The 14,582-nt window shown below is 29.7% G+C and overlaps 1 protein-coding gene across 1 annotated transcript in view; it reads left to right on the top strand.

Annotated features, from left to right (window-relative positions):
• LOC142318096 (pyrokinin-1 receptor-like) overlaps positions 1 to 14,582 on the top strand; it is a 248,214-nt gene that overhangs the window by 186,953 nt on the left and 46,679 nt on the right. The window contains exon 3 of the mRNA XM_075354625.1: positions 4,303 to 4,576. Within this exon, the coding sequence (XP_075210740.1) occupies positions 4,303 to 4,576 (274 nt within the window). The remainder of the gene's footprint in view (positions 1 to 4,302; positions 4,577 to 14,582) is intronic.

Raw genomic sequence — 14,582 nt, 5'->3', positions numbered from 1 at the left:
TAGTTAAATTTAAAAAAATACCGTATAAAATGTTTTATATAAATATTTTACATTGAAGATAACAAATAAAAATACCGTTTTTATTATGTCTTCATTTTATGTTTCTTATTATCAAATGTACGAGATAAGAATGGAAAAATATAAAAATACTTTTTACCGAGTTTTAAAGATATTATCTAAATGTACCTGATGATATGAAAAAGAAAATTGTAGAGTTTGTTATTATTTATAAAAATCTGCTTTTTATTAAAACATATAAAAATAATTTAATTAAACAACAATTTTTACAGTGCCAAGAGAATGATTTATGAAAACCTTTTTCGCACACCTTCATGAAATTAATTATATCTTTACTTCTGATTAGACTAGTTTTTTTATTGTAACAGTGAAGAATGATAATAATGACATAATTATTACCATTATTAAATTTAAGTTATTTTAATTCATTTATTAATATAATTATTATTTATTATAATATATTAACTGAAAAAAGCCCTTATTACCATATTTTTAATGTGCCATGTAATATTTCGTACGTTGTCAAAATTTTATATGAAATTGTGGTAATTAGAGAGTATCGGATAAAAACAATTACTTTCTATTTAATAATTTAAAGGTAAAAAATTAACCACATAAACTTCGTTTGCTTCTTTTAATGATCTTAGTAATTATTTTTTTATCTGTATGATAACGGTCCTACAGTGCATCTAAACTAGTCAACAAAATTACTTATTAATTTAAAAAAATAAACTCAGTTTTAAATTTATTAATACCTCTACTGATATTAAAACTGTGTTCATATGTTATTTAAATTTAACTATTGTTACCTGCAACTCAAAAAAAAATCATAAATATTATGTAATGATAGGTTTTGTTTATCCTTCCTTCTTGATCTTGTTTTTAATATATTTAGCTATTATATCGAGGATGTGGATTATTATATGACTAAACAGAAGGGTATTTTATTACAAATCTATTTTTTTACATTTATTTAATTTGCATATTTACCAGTTTTTAATCTAATTTTCGGGGTAATCTGTAGCCTGTAGTGGAAAGGTTAATAATGAATCAGCTACCAGCTATTCCAAACGTTAAGAACGAAACGAATGGTTCTTGTTTATAATCTTCTAGAAAACGTGGACCCTTGGCACCGTCAAACAGGAATCTCATGAAACAATCTCGAAAACTAATTAAAGATAACATTGTATTGGATCTGGATGACACCTCTAGAAACGAAACAGAAAACGACATCGCAGATAAAGACAATTCCTATACCATTGCAGACTGTGCCGCAAGCGCGGCACAGTCTGCAATTGTAAATCCAAGTCTGCAATGAAATCCAGGTAACATACCTGGATTTCACTGTACTTGAGAAGAGTAGTTTCCCGTTATGTACCGAAGAACGAAGAGGTTATTTTAGTTATCCCAAGCTGCCAGTTTCACGCCACATTGTCTTATATGTATCTCCTGAATGTCCTCCATATATCTTATATTAATATGTTACATATTTTCTTTGATAATATAAAATTGATGTAGTATGAAGTTAGGGCTTGTTGTTAATCACTAAATAAGACTACTTTTTTAATTCAACTAGGATGATTTCTAATCTTCCTTACGTTTATCATATGCTGTGTTATTTCTCATATAAAACTTATTCTCTGAATTAAATAATAAAATTTTATAAAAGCCGAACCACATATATTTCACGTGCTGCTTTTTGATAGATTAGATTTTAATTTGAAATCTGATAAAAAAGAGTGTACTTACTCGTTTAAAATTAGTCAAATACGTATTAATAGTTGTATTAATAGTTGTTATTATTAAACAAAACCCTCTCGTACCTTTAAATCAGGAATCCATTACCACTAAGAATCTCCTAGTTAACCTTTTAACAAAAAAATTACTACATCTTATCATATTTGAACGTTATGAAGTACATAAACGTACAAAAACATACATCCCAACCCCGTAGGTGGAAGACATCCACTTGTAACGTTACTGATCGCCACACCACCCCTCCGTTCCAAGCCCTGAGGGGCTTTACCGGAGGTCGTCTTTAGACCCTCCAACTGATTACCTCACAGTCATCAGCCAGGCCTCGATCGGGATGTGACCGATGTAAATGGTTCGGCAGTCATTTTCATCAGTAAAATACACATCAAATTTTGCCTTCACGTAGGCCTCAAACATGATACCCTCAAATTAACTAACCGAAACTGCGAAAGCACGAACCTGTGAATGTCTGTGACTGTGAATGTCTCAGAAAACGAATGAGTTTAAAGTTAAATCAGTGCTACACTCATACCAATCAAAATTGTGTTTTACGCAACATAGAAATTCAGACCTACACCCAAATAAGTCGACCAGTTTAGGTTACCTAACAAGGGGACAGCAACCTCATTCTGGTCCGCGCAGGAGCAGGGGAATAACCCCACACTCCCACCCGGTCCCATCATGGTGTCTCACGTGCCATTATCAAGTCACGATGAGGACCGGCGGAGGGAAACCAAACCGCCGGTCGCACGGGTACTATACCCCGGCAGTGCAGCCACCCCCACCAGCGGGAGCCCCAAATCGAATCACAAACAACACCAATACAACCGTGGCACGATGCCAAAATGCCTAACCACCCAACCAATCCAATGCCTAAGCCGGAACCCTAGCCACCCGGGATCCTACCACGATCGAGTACCTCGATTAAACTCCCTCTGCAGACCTACACAAAGAAGATCTGCAGACCTACAGCGAAGAAAACCAGCCGCTGTCGACCATTCCTAGCGGATAATCCAGTTAATACGGAGATACAGAAAGGAATGTATTCTCTCAAGTTCCCTAAGAGCTCGTTAACGTTCAATTTCGTATCGGGGACAGACATAAAGGACGTGGTCCACTGTATCATCAGTCCCACAATCCGGGCATTAACTCTAGTCCGCCAAACGAAACCTAGCCAAACACCCCGAAAGGCACCATGCCTGGAGATAAACTGTGTGATATACCGATTGGGGGAGACCCATCTAATCGCACCTAAATTAGACACTATAGGAAATATACCATGCGTGTAGCGACCTGTGGGGGATTCGTCCCACCTGACCTGCCAAGACCCCGGTCTTCAATCTCCGCTTTAGTTCTGACATCAATAGGTTATTTACCTTTGAAATGTAGCGTTCCTTAGGCTCATTAGTCAAGATATCTATTGGTTTGACTCCGGCTATAACACAGAATGCCTCCCGCGAGATTGTTCTGTAACCGCCTATAACAGCCACCAAGAGGAGTCGCTGGGCCCGCAGCTAAATGTCCGCGCAATACTTAAAACCCATACGGTAAGCCCAGACATGCGCAGCATACAGTATAATAGCTTCGCTGACATCTTTAAAAAACATACAAGAACACTATTTTAGGCATTTTACAAACAGATACTTAATACGAACCAGCGTATTAGAAAAAAACCCGCTAATAGTTACATCAGTCGATATAAAAACAGCAGGATCAGACAGACCATAAGGATGGTTGCAGAGTCGACTGAAACGTTTACTTTTCTTTTTTTTACAAATTATTATTATGCAATTCGATTCAATCATTTTTAACAAAAAATTAAACATAAAATTAACATTGAAGCCAACCAGTAAAGAAGTAAAAAAAAAAAACTCAAGTCATCGCAGATTTTTGTTTTAGTTTTATGCAAGTATTTGTTGTCCAGAATTTATTTGTTACTGAAGGAGCAGTTTGCGTTTAAAATTATCTGTTCTTTAGAGGAAGAAGTTGAATTGACTGAAGTTATTGATAATAATCGAATTGTTTTTTGTAACATGTCTCTCCTTTGTAAGTTCCCAGTAACAGTTAAAGTCGTCTTATGACGTCAAAGATTATTTGTGGAGAAAAGACTTTTTTTTTTTAAATAAATTTCAGAACGTAAAATCATTCGGCAATCTAAACTTTATACATAATACCTTCACTACCTTATTCTAACAATTATATTTTTTATTTATTAAGATCAAATAAATCTTATTCATTCTGAACCCGTTTTTCTTAATATTTTGATAGTAAAATATCACCTTGACGTTAACAATGAATACACAAACATTTGTTCTCTAAAATTAATACAACTTACTTCATGGCCATATTAGGTTATCGAATAAAAATAAAAAAATAGCAACTAAAACAGATGTATTTATCTTCGTGTTAAATTTTGTAATTCTGCTTTTAAGTTTGATATCGTGCAAGCTAGTGGTCGGGAATCATGAAATACATAAAAATATAATATGAACCGATAAACTAATTTATTGTTGGTTTTTTTTTTTGTAGGCTATACAATTCGGTTTAGTAGAATTAGAGACGAACGGAACAGAAGGAGAGTGGATTTCTACACAATGTACGCTGAAAAAAGAAGTTTGGTTGGAACATGCTTTCGAAATTTCAACATGTGTATTCTTTGTAGCGCCAATGACTTTGATTACTGTCTTATACGTCCTAATTGGACTCAAACTACGTCGATCAAGGCTATTAAAACGACCATCATTCAGCAATGTAGCGGAACGCCAGAATCAAAAGAATCAAAACCATGTAATCAGGATGTTAGGTAAGTAATGATATATTCTACTAACTGTAATTATATTGTAAAATATTACGATCAGTGAAAAAAAAGCTAAACTATATATTTAATTCCCCTTGTAAAATAATTGTACTGCTGTTTTACAGCAGTAAGACGTTATTATTAAAATAACCTATGTTACAGCTCACTAAAGAGAAAATATAATTTTAATAAAAATATTTATTTTTAATCTTTGTGGAGTAAAAAAAAATGTGGAAGTGCTAAAAACATTTTTCCAAAAATAACAAAAAATATTGTATAATAGCGTGTTAATTAAAAAAGTATAATCTCACGTTAATTATTTATGACAGCGGTACCTCTTTCATTTAAACTTATTTACTTCAACTAATTTAACGCATACCCTTTCTCAAGAGAAAGGGGGAGAAAAATTTATTAAAAATAACTGTGTTTGAAATTAAGTTAAACATTATTTTTTCTCCTTACTAAAAGTAAAATTATTCGCTCATAATTTTTAGTATTCTATTTTCTAATATTAAAACAGAACATTTTTTAGAGCATAATCTAGTGTGAATTGAGATTAAAAATACGAAAAGTAATATAGGAAAAAAATAATGTGAAGATGAAATAAAAATGCGTATCTTTCTTTAAGTATTAATTAGCCTATAACTTCTTTATTCCTTGTTTAGATCTTTAACTTATCATCAGATTTATTAATTCTGATAATAGATTAAAAGCGTTTAACAAATGATTACAATACGATAGTACAGCTACGATAAACTGACACAGCAAGTGAGCTTATTCTTGAAAGAAAAACATCCTTTCCTTTTCATGGAGAGGATGAACAACACATTCGTTTACAGTTCACAACAGCACCTATAAAACACATACCGGCAGTAAATTTTTAGAACTTTATTCCAAGTTATACTCTATAACATCAAGTAGATTGGTCTATCACCCTGAATTTTATGTAGTAATATTTTGATCCCCACCGTTTCTTTCGATACTACTATTTGAAGCTTCCTTTTAAAATAGAAACATCTCGCCTGTATATTGTTATGATAATGTTTTTATTATTTCCTTACTATTTTATAGGTTTTGTGAATTTTTTGTTAGAAATTACTGGTAAATTATTGCCATGTCATTTTCAATATAGAAAGATGACATAAATGGTTACAGCAATGCCACATCTGCTAATAATTAATAATACGGATCACTTTAATGCTTATTCTCTAAAAACATCTAACTCTTAATCTTGGTAGCGGAAGTGGGTTTTATCGTTTCACTGAGTACCCCAACGGTATGGGTTATAATGAGATTCTTGCTCATTTAAATTGTTTATTCTTTTAGACTCGAATTACCCGTTACGTATACTGTCGGTCAGTCTGCATTTACTCCGAGACAACTTTATATCTTATATTTTACATTCATTATATATATATATCTATTATAGATTATATCTTCATCTCAAATTTACTTCACTGAAGAAAATGAAGAATATTCACCTTATATTCCAACAAGAATTTTTGAAGCGTCTCTATCGGGTGAATTTTTTCATAGTATTGTTTTCCTCATAGAAATATGTAAATAAAATAATTATTTGAGTATGCATTATGTTCACAAGTCGCTTACAAACTAACTAGGCTGAAAATATTACTTCACCAAGCTATCAATTTGCCGCATCGTAGGATTACTCATAAAAAATTGAATAGTTTGAATATTGTGATCCTGTAAATGCATTTCAAGCACTTTAAAACTTAAACAAAAGTTATATATTACTCAATCAATTATTTTCAGGAATAAGTGTCTGTTTCTGATATCAGCAGACACAAGAGCCGATTTAGTTTCTTATAAATTCTTTGAAAGAATTTCACACAATGAATTAGTCATTATAGCCGCTAAGGAGAAACCTGTACCTTGCCAATCTTCAAGGATCGCTTGAACCCTCTGATTATACTCATACATGCTTTGTTCAAGTCGGTCGAAAGCAGCGAAGCAAATTAATTATTTTACCTTAGAAATTTTGAGCTACAACATATTATCATTTATTGTTAAAGAAATTGTCAGTTCCAGACAGATTTATGAGGAAGTTGTCCTATGTTAGTTAGGCTTGGAGCACGCCAGGTTAAAAAATAATTTTCTCTTATGTTCTGGGGTCCTTTAGTATGGTGTCTAGATAATTGCGGGGTAACAGATCTCCTTGATTGTGTACACGGCATTTTGGTCCCTAGCATGTAGAATTTGCAGTATTTTAGGTTATGATATCACTGAATCTGAAAAACATCTTATAATTTTTAAAGTGTTAGGCTTTTTTCGAAATTCTTACGTATTTTTAGCTGCTTGTGTTTTTTTGTCAATGTTGTTAGAAGCTATATTCTCACCTCGATTACTTTTAGCTTAAACTGTAAGTTATTGTCTAAGTATATTATACATTTTTTTACTTATATTTTTATTTTTTTTATTATTCCTTACGTTAGTTTATATATTTTTAAGATAGATGTTTTGTACTCATTCTTCTTAGCTATTTTTCTCACCCTTTATGAACTTCGTTTTAGACTCCATACTGTTGTTTCTTTTGTTATCATCCAGCTCACAAATACAATATAGTATTTGTTTATGGCATTCCTCTTTAACAGTATTTGACAAAATTGGAAAACTTACTATGGTGAAAATACTGTTTTTTATTGTTTCATTGAGAAAATTACGATAATAAACTCTCTGACTTCATAAAAAACATTCAATCCGAGTATAGTGATCCAAACACCAAAGTCAGATTTCTCTTCAGTAGACAGTTTATTTTTTAAAATTAAACGAATAGCGTTGCAAAATTTTTCATCGTAATAAATAAACTGTAATTTTCGGTAAAGGTTTCTTTCTACCTAATAATTGCGAATACTAACGTTTTCATAGAAATATTTAACAATTTTAGGTGGTTCTTTTATTCTCCTCGAGACTGATGAAACATATATTAAATGATGCGTTTCAGAACAAATGTTTCATCAATAGATATTTTAGAAATATTTTTGCTTGGATAATTATTATAGTATATATATATATAACGTAAGTGTGTGTGTGCGCGCGCGCGCGTTTCAACATATTTCATAATTACGTTTCAACATATTGTTTCGTTGAAAAAGATTGTTTGTTAGTCTTTCAGAAACTAACAACAAATGTAAATAGTTAAGAAAGTAAGTTTCAGTTTTTAAAGTCAAACATGTGGTAAAGATATTTCACACATGCAATGTGCATTTTACCACAATTTTAAATAGACCAACAATTTTCAAGTATTTTTCATGTATGAAAAACAATGAAACAGATTAAAACAATTGCAGAAACAATCTTGTTTTAAATTGCCTTTGATACAACTTAAAACACCTGCAGAGATTATACTCACCTTCATAGTAAATTATATTCATTAAAATATAACAAATTTATAGATAAATATTTGATTTTGAAAAAAAAAACAGTTGGCATATCATTATAAAGCAAATACCAAAACTGTATTTCGATTACAGGTTCCATTTGTTTACTTCAGTTTATCCTTGGATAAATAAAGCCTGAACTGTATGATAAATGGTTTTCTCTTTCCTTATTTTACTGTAATTCTCTGTAAAAGTTTGATTCTGCTTCCTAAAAGTTATATATAAGTACACAAAAGCAAAGTTTCTTTATTTATTTTATTATTATTGTTATTTTTATTTTATTTTCTAAATAAATCTATAATTGTTAACCTAATAAAAATTTCAGCTTCTAAAGAAAGTTTTGTGTTTATAAAATATACTTGTAAATTAATTTCGAAGATATTGCATCAGTTTTTTGGAAAAAAAACATAACTTTCGAGATAAATTTCTTGATTTACTCTTCCCCATAAATTTCTTTAACTGTAACAGTTAACAAAATAATTTTGTTTTAAAGGAATATCTTCTATATTTGAGAAACAATAAGTTAAATTAATTTAAAAAATGTGTAATTCTTATCAAAAATATTAAATTTTCCGTGGCTGAGTAGGTAGTATCTTGGCATTTCGTGTGGAGGTGCCGGGTTTGAATCCCCCGGTTAGGCATGGCATTTTTTCATACGCTACCAATTTCCACCAGGCTAATGACCATTGCTGTTGATGCCTGCTTTTTCATTAAAAAAAATTTAATTTATTTAAAAGCTTAAAAAGTATATAATAATTTACTGTTTACTTTTACTGAAATTTTCATCTTATTCCCTTTGTTCTAAATTTTGGTATTAATTTTTTTAATGATTTGATAATCTTATTTTTTACATTTTAATTGATTACTCTTCTTATTCTAAAAAAAGACACTGTCCTTGAAAACAGAGAAAATAACGATTCACAGAAACTGTCGATGTTATTTCTATTTTTGCGATTTGTATCACGTACGAAGAATGAAATATATAAGATGTATTTGTGTAATTTACTTAAAAGGTAAGCAGAATTTAAAGTTGTTTTTTACCAGGCAAGGAATGATAGCCGGTTTTGATGAGTAATACTGTGCGAAACATACAAGAAAATTGCAAGTTATTCGAACCTGTTATTCTCTGATAATTATTAAAAGCGTTAAAGAAATAAAACAACACTGCCAGATGATTACCATAAACACATTATTGTATTTTACAAATAATTAATTTTCATCATCGAATTTGACAAAAATTATCATTATTTATCAAATTATCCACAGAATATGTATTCTGAATTAAAAGAAAAAAGTATAAGATATACAACAAATAATGATAATAAAATGTTTTCTCATAGTTTTATACGTGTTATACTATATTTTTTACGATTTATAAAATTACACAATTACTTCTAATGAAATACGTTTATTATGACTTACTTTTAGACCAGTTATTTTTGCATGGCTATACATGGATGGAGAGAAATAAGATGGAGTTACAATAAAGAAAATTCCTTTCTTATATAAAGCTACTGTTGTTTCTGTTGATAGTATAACAAGAAAGGTTTTCATTTCTATTACAGTTCCAGAAAATTGCATAACTACTTTTTTTTGGAATCCAAATCTCTAGACTCGAAATTCTTCGATCTTTCAAATAAAATTCCGAATTTATATTGTTAGGAAATCGTTTTAAAATGTTTAAATTCTTTTTTTTTCTCTATACTAATTAAAGGTTAGATTGTGATAAAACACTAAATCTAATTCTATTATTTTATTAATTAATTCACCGATTTTTTGATTAATTAATTACTTTAAATCTTGAATCAAGATTTAATTGCAGAACACTGATATATTTAGATAGGGATTTCAGGTTTTTTTTCAATATTTTCTTAGACTTTATAATAATAAACTATAATATTTTATTAGTTAAAGGGAAATATACATCTAAATTAACCTACCGAATAATGACTTCATTTTTTCTACTTTTAAAACAAGGCATCAACTCTAGGATCCCAAGAAGATATACTGGAATTACTGTTGCGTTCCTGCATATCACTGAAATATCAATTTGCTTATTTATACCAAATCACTTTTTTTAATAAAAAATTATAATTCTGGTTATTGTATTTTAAAATAGTTATTATAGTGCCTAAAAATAGATAATTATCATTAACTTTAACTTAATTATAAATTTAATAAAATTAAATTAATCTCTTCAGTAGGTCAAAAAATTTGTTCATAAAATTAACTGTTATTTTTAGCTAATCATACATAACAATGACTAGTTTAAATATAATAAAGTCTTAGGTCATGAGTTTACGGAGGAGAGATAGTTTTAACTTGATTTACTGAAATTACTCTGCACTATTTATAAATTCATCATTAAATCGTCTAAGAAAATAACTCTAACAGTTTACGGATTCCTTGGTGGAATAAGAAGTGCTTCTTTTATAAGAAGGAAGCTAAAATCGATGTGCGGGCCAGTTTCAACTTATCGTAGGTACTGCTGGATGCAGATTCATCTACAAGTCACTAAATTTTATTGAACGTTAAACGGATCTGCCGATAATGATTTAAACACTTTGTATAAAAGTATACCCTCTAAAATATTGTCTACGTTGATAGAATTAATGACCGCTTCATCGAATATCTCCATTTTGAACAGCCAACTTAAGTACAATCTGCAACAAAAAGTATATAATTTACACTTAATACTAAGTTACCTGTTATAATCGCTATCTGTCGGTGAACTTTCCCGAAGTTGAATTTCCATGATTTCATTTCCACTTTCAACTAATTAGCTGTAAGAATTTTGATACCTATCATCTGAGTTACAAAAGTGGTTTACAAATTTCTATCGAAGGTAGAAATGATATGAATGATGAAAAACAAATGATATGATTTAAACGGGCAGGTCTTAGCACGACAATTCCGTTACATTTACTTTACGTTCGGTTTTAATTTTACCTTTTCGGTCTGTTTCAGTAACGTAGTGAATTTTATTTGAATTTCCATACCCTCATCTTACTTCACATCTTAGATAGATTCCGCCACGTTCTATTTTATTGCGATTCAGGAAGACCTATAATATTTATATGCATCCACTAATTCCGATCGTATACGCTTCTATCTCTGTTCTCATCAACAGTAGTGCAAGTGTAACTTTCGGTTGATTTCTTTGTCGCGTAAGGATTCTCAATATTGAAAGAAGCTACAAAGCTGCTACAGAAACTTGGATTCAGTAAACTTCGAATACATTATTCATTCTCTTTATGTGTAACTTTTTAAAGTGGTTTAAACCGGCTGATACCGTGACTGAAAACAGCTTAGCAAAAAGAAATGGTTGACCATCGTCGGTAATAAGCCAGTTCACATTAATTCTATTGCATTTCACTGGAATTCTTCTGGGCGATAGAGTTTTCGTGAAAAGTTTTATTTCTTGTTTATGTTTGGGAAAAACCAGGTTAACTCATGAATTCCTCATTCATCTGATAATGGTCCAGCCCCTTGGAAAATAGTCGTTTTTCCAGGTTAGAATAATGTACAAAACCCCATGTTAATGTATTCTTTAAAATTTAAATGTATTTGAATTACGTAACAATTGCAAAATAATCAAAATTTTGTAAAGTCCTAGCCCAAAAAGTTAAAATGAATAAGTACTAACAAAATAACGCTCAGTAAGTAATTAATAGGAAATAATTTTAAACTGTTGGGGATTTGTATGGATTTTTAGTTAAATTACGTCAAAAAAAGTTTAAAAACGAGAATTTTCATTAAATATTTTGCTGTCGTTTCTTAGGCATTAAACAAAATCTAACATGCCATCAGAAAATTTACTGGTGAATACCATTAGATTCCTCTTCATTTTTTTTTTTTAACTTAATTGTGAAGCAAAATATTAAGCGACCAACTGATCGATTACCCGTTTGTTATATATATGTGTAGGGACAAGCCCCATTATTTGTGAAAGTTTAAACTAGTGCACAGAACTTACAGGATTTTAGATGATGATGATTTGACTGAAAAATATCAATTGTTAAGATATTTTAAAACGGATCGATTTTTCTCAGAATTTTAGTTTAATTTCATTACTACCTCATTTGGGAAGCGGAACTTTACCATTCAAACCTTGATTTACTTCAATTTATGTACAAACATTATTTTTCGTTTATGTGAACTGTATTTTTCTTTCATTTTAGTTTTATATCTTTATAAATGAAATGAGAAACTACTTTTTTCTTACTCATATGGTTGAAGAGATGGAATATTTTCGTTAAGCTTAACTTCTTGTCATTATTTTTCTTGCGGTGTTGGAGTCCAACTTCATACTGTTATTATTTTCTTTCTTACGCTGCTTTAAAATGTTTCTTCTGTATACGTTTACGGCTATTTATTATTCTTCTGTTTTGCTTTTCTTATAAAATATTTTTGTTATTTAATTTGCCATGCTGTAATCTGATATTTGTCATACATAGATTATGATAATCTTTCTTTTTTTCGTTTATAAGAAAAGCCATTTCTTAACGTGCTTCAAGACATATATCATTTTCCTTCCGACTGCTGAATTATTTATCTTTCTTTATTTTATTATATTTTTGCATCTAACAGCCCTGTTCAGCTTTACTATTGGTTTTATACATCATTGTTTCATTGTTAAGAATTCTGTATTCTTATTACTTTTTTGTACTGTCTGTTCATTGTTTGGATAAATCTACTGTATTACTGCATGTTATTTTCTAGTATATACTCGTATTAACAGCAGTTAGGTTGATTTATTGCTATTTAATGAATTATTGCTGTAGTTTATATAAATTAGCTCTCAAAATAAAGGTAAATTTTAAAAATATACTTTTTAAATTTGGCTCACTTAATCTTGAGGAAAAATCCATTTTATAGATGTAAAAAAACTACATGTTTTACAAAACATGGTCTCGTTTCCTAAATGTAAAAAGATATTAAAAAAAATCACACGATGATTCATAATATATTTTGTGCAATTATAATATAAATTAAACATCATATTCGAAAATATTACAGACAATAAGTTTATAAAAATATTTTTCGAAAACGTTCTTAAATAATTTAGCGAAAATTAAGGTAATAATTCTGCACCCTCTGAGAAGCTTCGTTTTTTATCATGTTTTGATAACAGGCTGTGTAGAAGCGAATGAGGTTGATGATTAGGGTCGTTACTAATACAAAAAACAATCGATCGTAATTAATTTAATCTTCTTATTCATATTTTCTAGTCGATGTGCACAGACACTTTTCTGTGCTCAAGCTTTAGCTGAAGTTGAATATTAGTTCGCCAGTAAACATATAATAGATATTAGTGTGAGTAATATTCATAATTTTACAATAGTAGTTCCTACTCCGTATTGGAAATTGTTTCAGCAGATAAACTGTTAACAAGTAACGTATTAAAATAAGCAAGAATTAGACAAAAACATAACGTACGAGTATATTTTTACGAAATCTCGTAAGATTTCCTAGTTAAACGTATATTTGATAAATTTTAATGAATATTTGAATTAGAATCACTTTTTTTTTAATCCTAATATTCTATTTTAATTTAGAAATTTATAATGACATTGCAAAATAAACAGAATTTTCCAGATGTATTTAGGAGCTTAATCAGTATGTAAGCATATTCAATAATCTCATACATAATGTTTGAATGGAGGGTTCTTCCACTTAATTAAATAACTTTTTTTACCAAAATATACGGTATAAAATGAATTACTCTAAAGATTACAATAAATTTTAAGCCTTTTTATTAGCAAAACTAAGGAAAACAGTAAAAACCAATAAAACTGTGGACAAAACAGATTTACACTGCAATTGATAAAGCATCATTCATTAAAAGACGATTATTTTCCAATGTTGCTTTAACAGATGGGTTATAAGAAATTTTATATTTTCCATTAATCAATTTCTCAGATTTGGTATCGTGATACACATTTAGGTAATTCTTATAGTAAGATAAATGAGATAACAATTGATATGGAATATCAATTTTTATCTCATATTTTTAAATGATATTCTATGATTTGGAGCGTAGGATTCTGGAATAAATTAGATGCAAACATTTTCTCACATTGCATACACTTGTATCTTGTACACACTTTTTCTGAAAAAAATTGAAATCTATAAATCTCATCTCTCGTTAACTATTACCACTGAATTTAAACAAGATAATTATTACATGGTAATCAAGAAGTTTATTAAATATGTAGCTACTACTTGTTCTCGGAGAAATTAAAGATTTTTTAATTGGCTTCCAATAACTTTGCCGTTTACAGAGAAATATCTTTAAAATATGTATAATTAGAGAACTAATTTAACCTTTCTATCTGTTAAGCCAGGTAAAAAATACAATTTTTTAACCGATATATTACTTGAACATTTTCTTACGACCTGATCTTTCCAATTTTTAAAATCTTCATATATAATTACTCCCAGATTTAAAAATACCCTAGGAGTATAAAGTTACTAATCATAACATAGTGAAGTTTCGAACTGATTTTATTCAGCATCTACTTTTTTATCAGTTATCAGATGAGTACGTAACGGGGATAATTTCAGCTCAATCCTTCAGTAAATGTATTTGATTGTAAATGCGGTAGATTATT

This window comes from Lycorma delicatula, chromosome 1, assembly GCF_047948215.1.
Source record: "Lycorma delicatula isolate Av1 chromosome 1, ASM4794821v1, whole genome shotgun sequence".
Lineage (NCBI taxonomy): Eukaryota > Metazoa > Arthropoda > Insecta > Hemiptera > Fulgoridae > Lycorma > Lycorma delicatula.
This window is presented reverse-complemented; position numbering and strand designations above follow the sequence as displayed.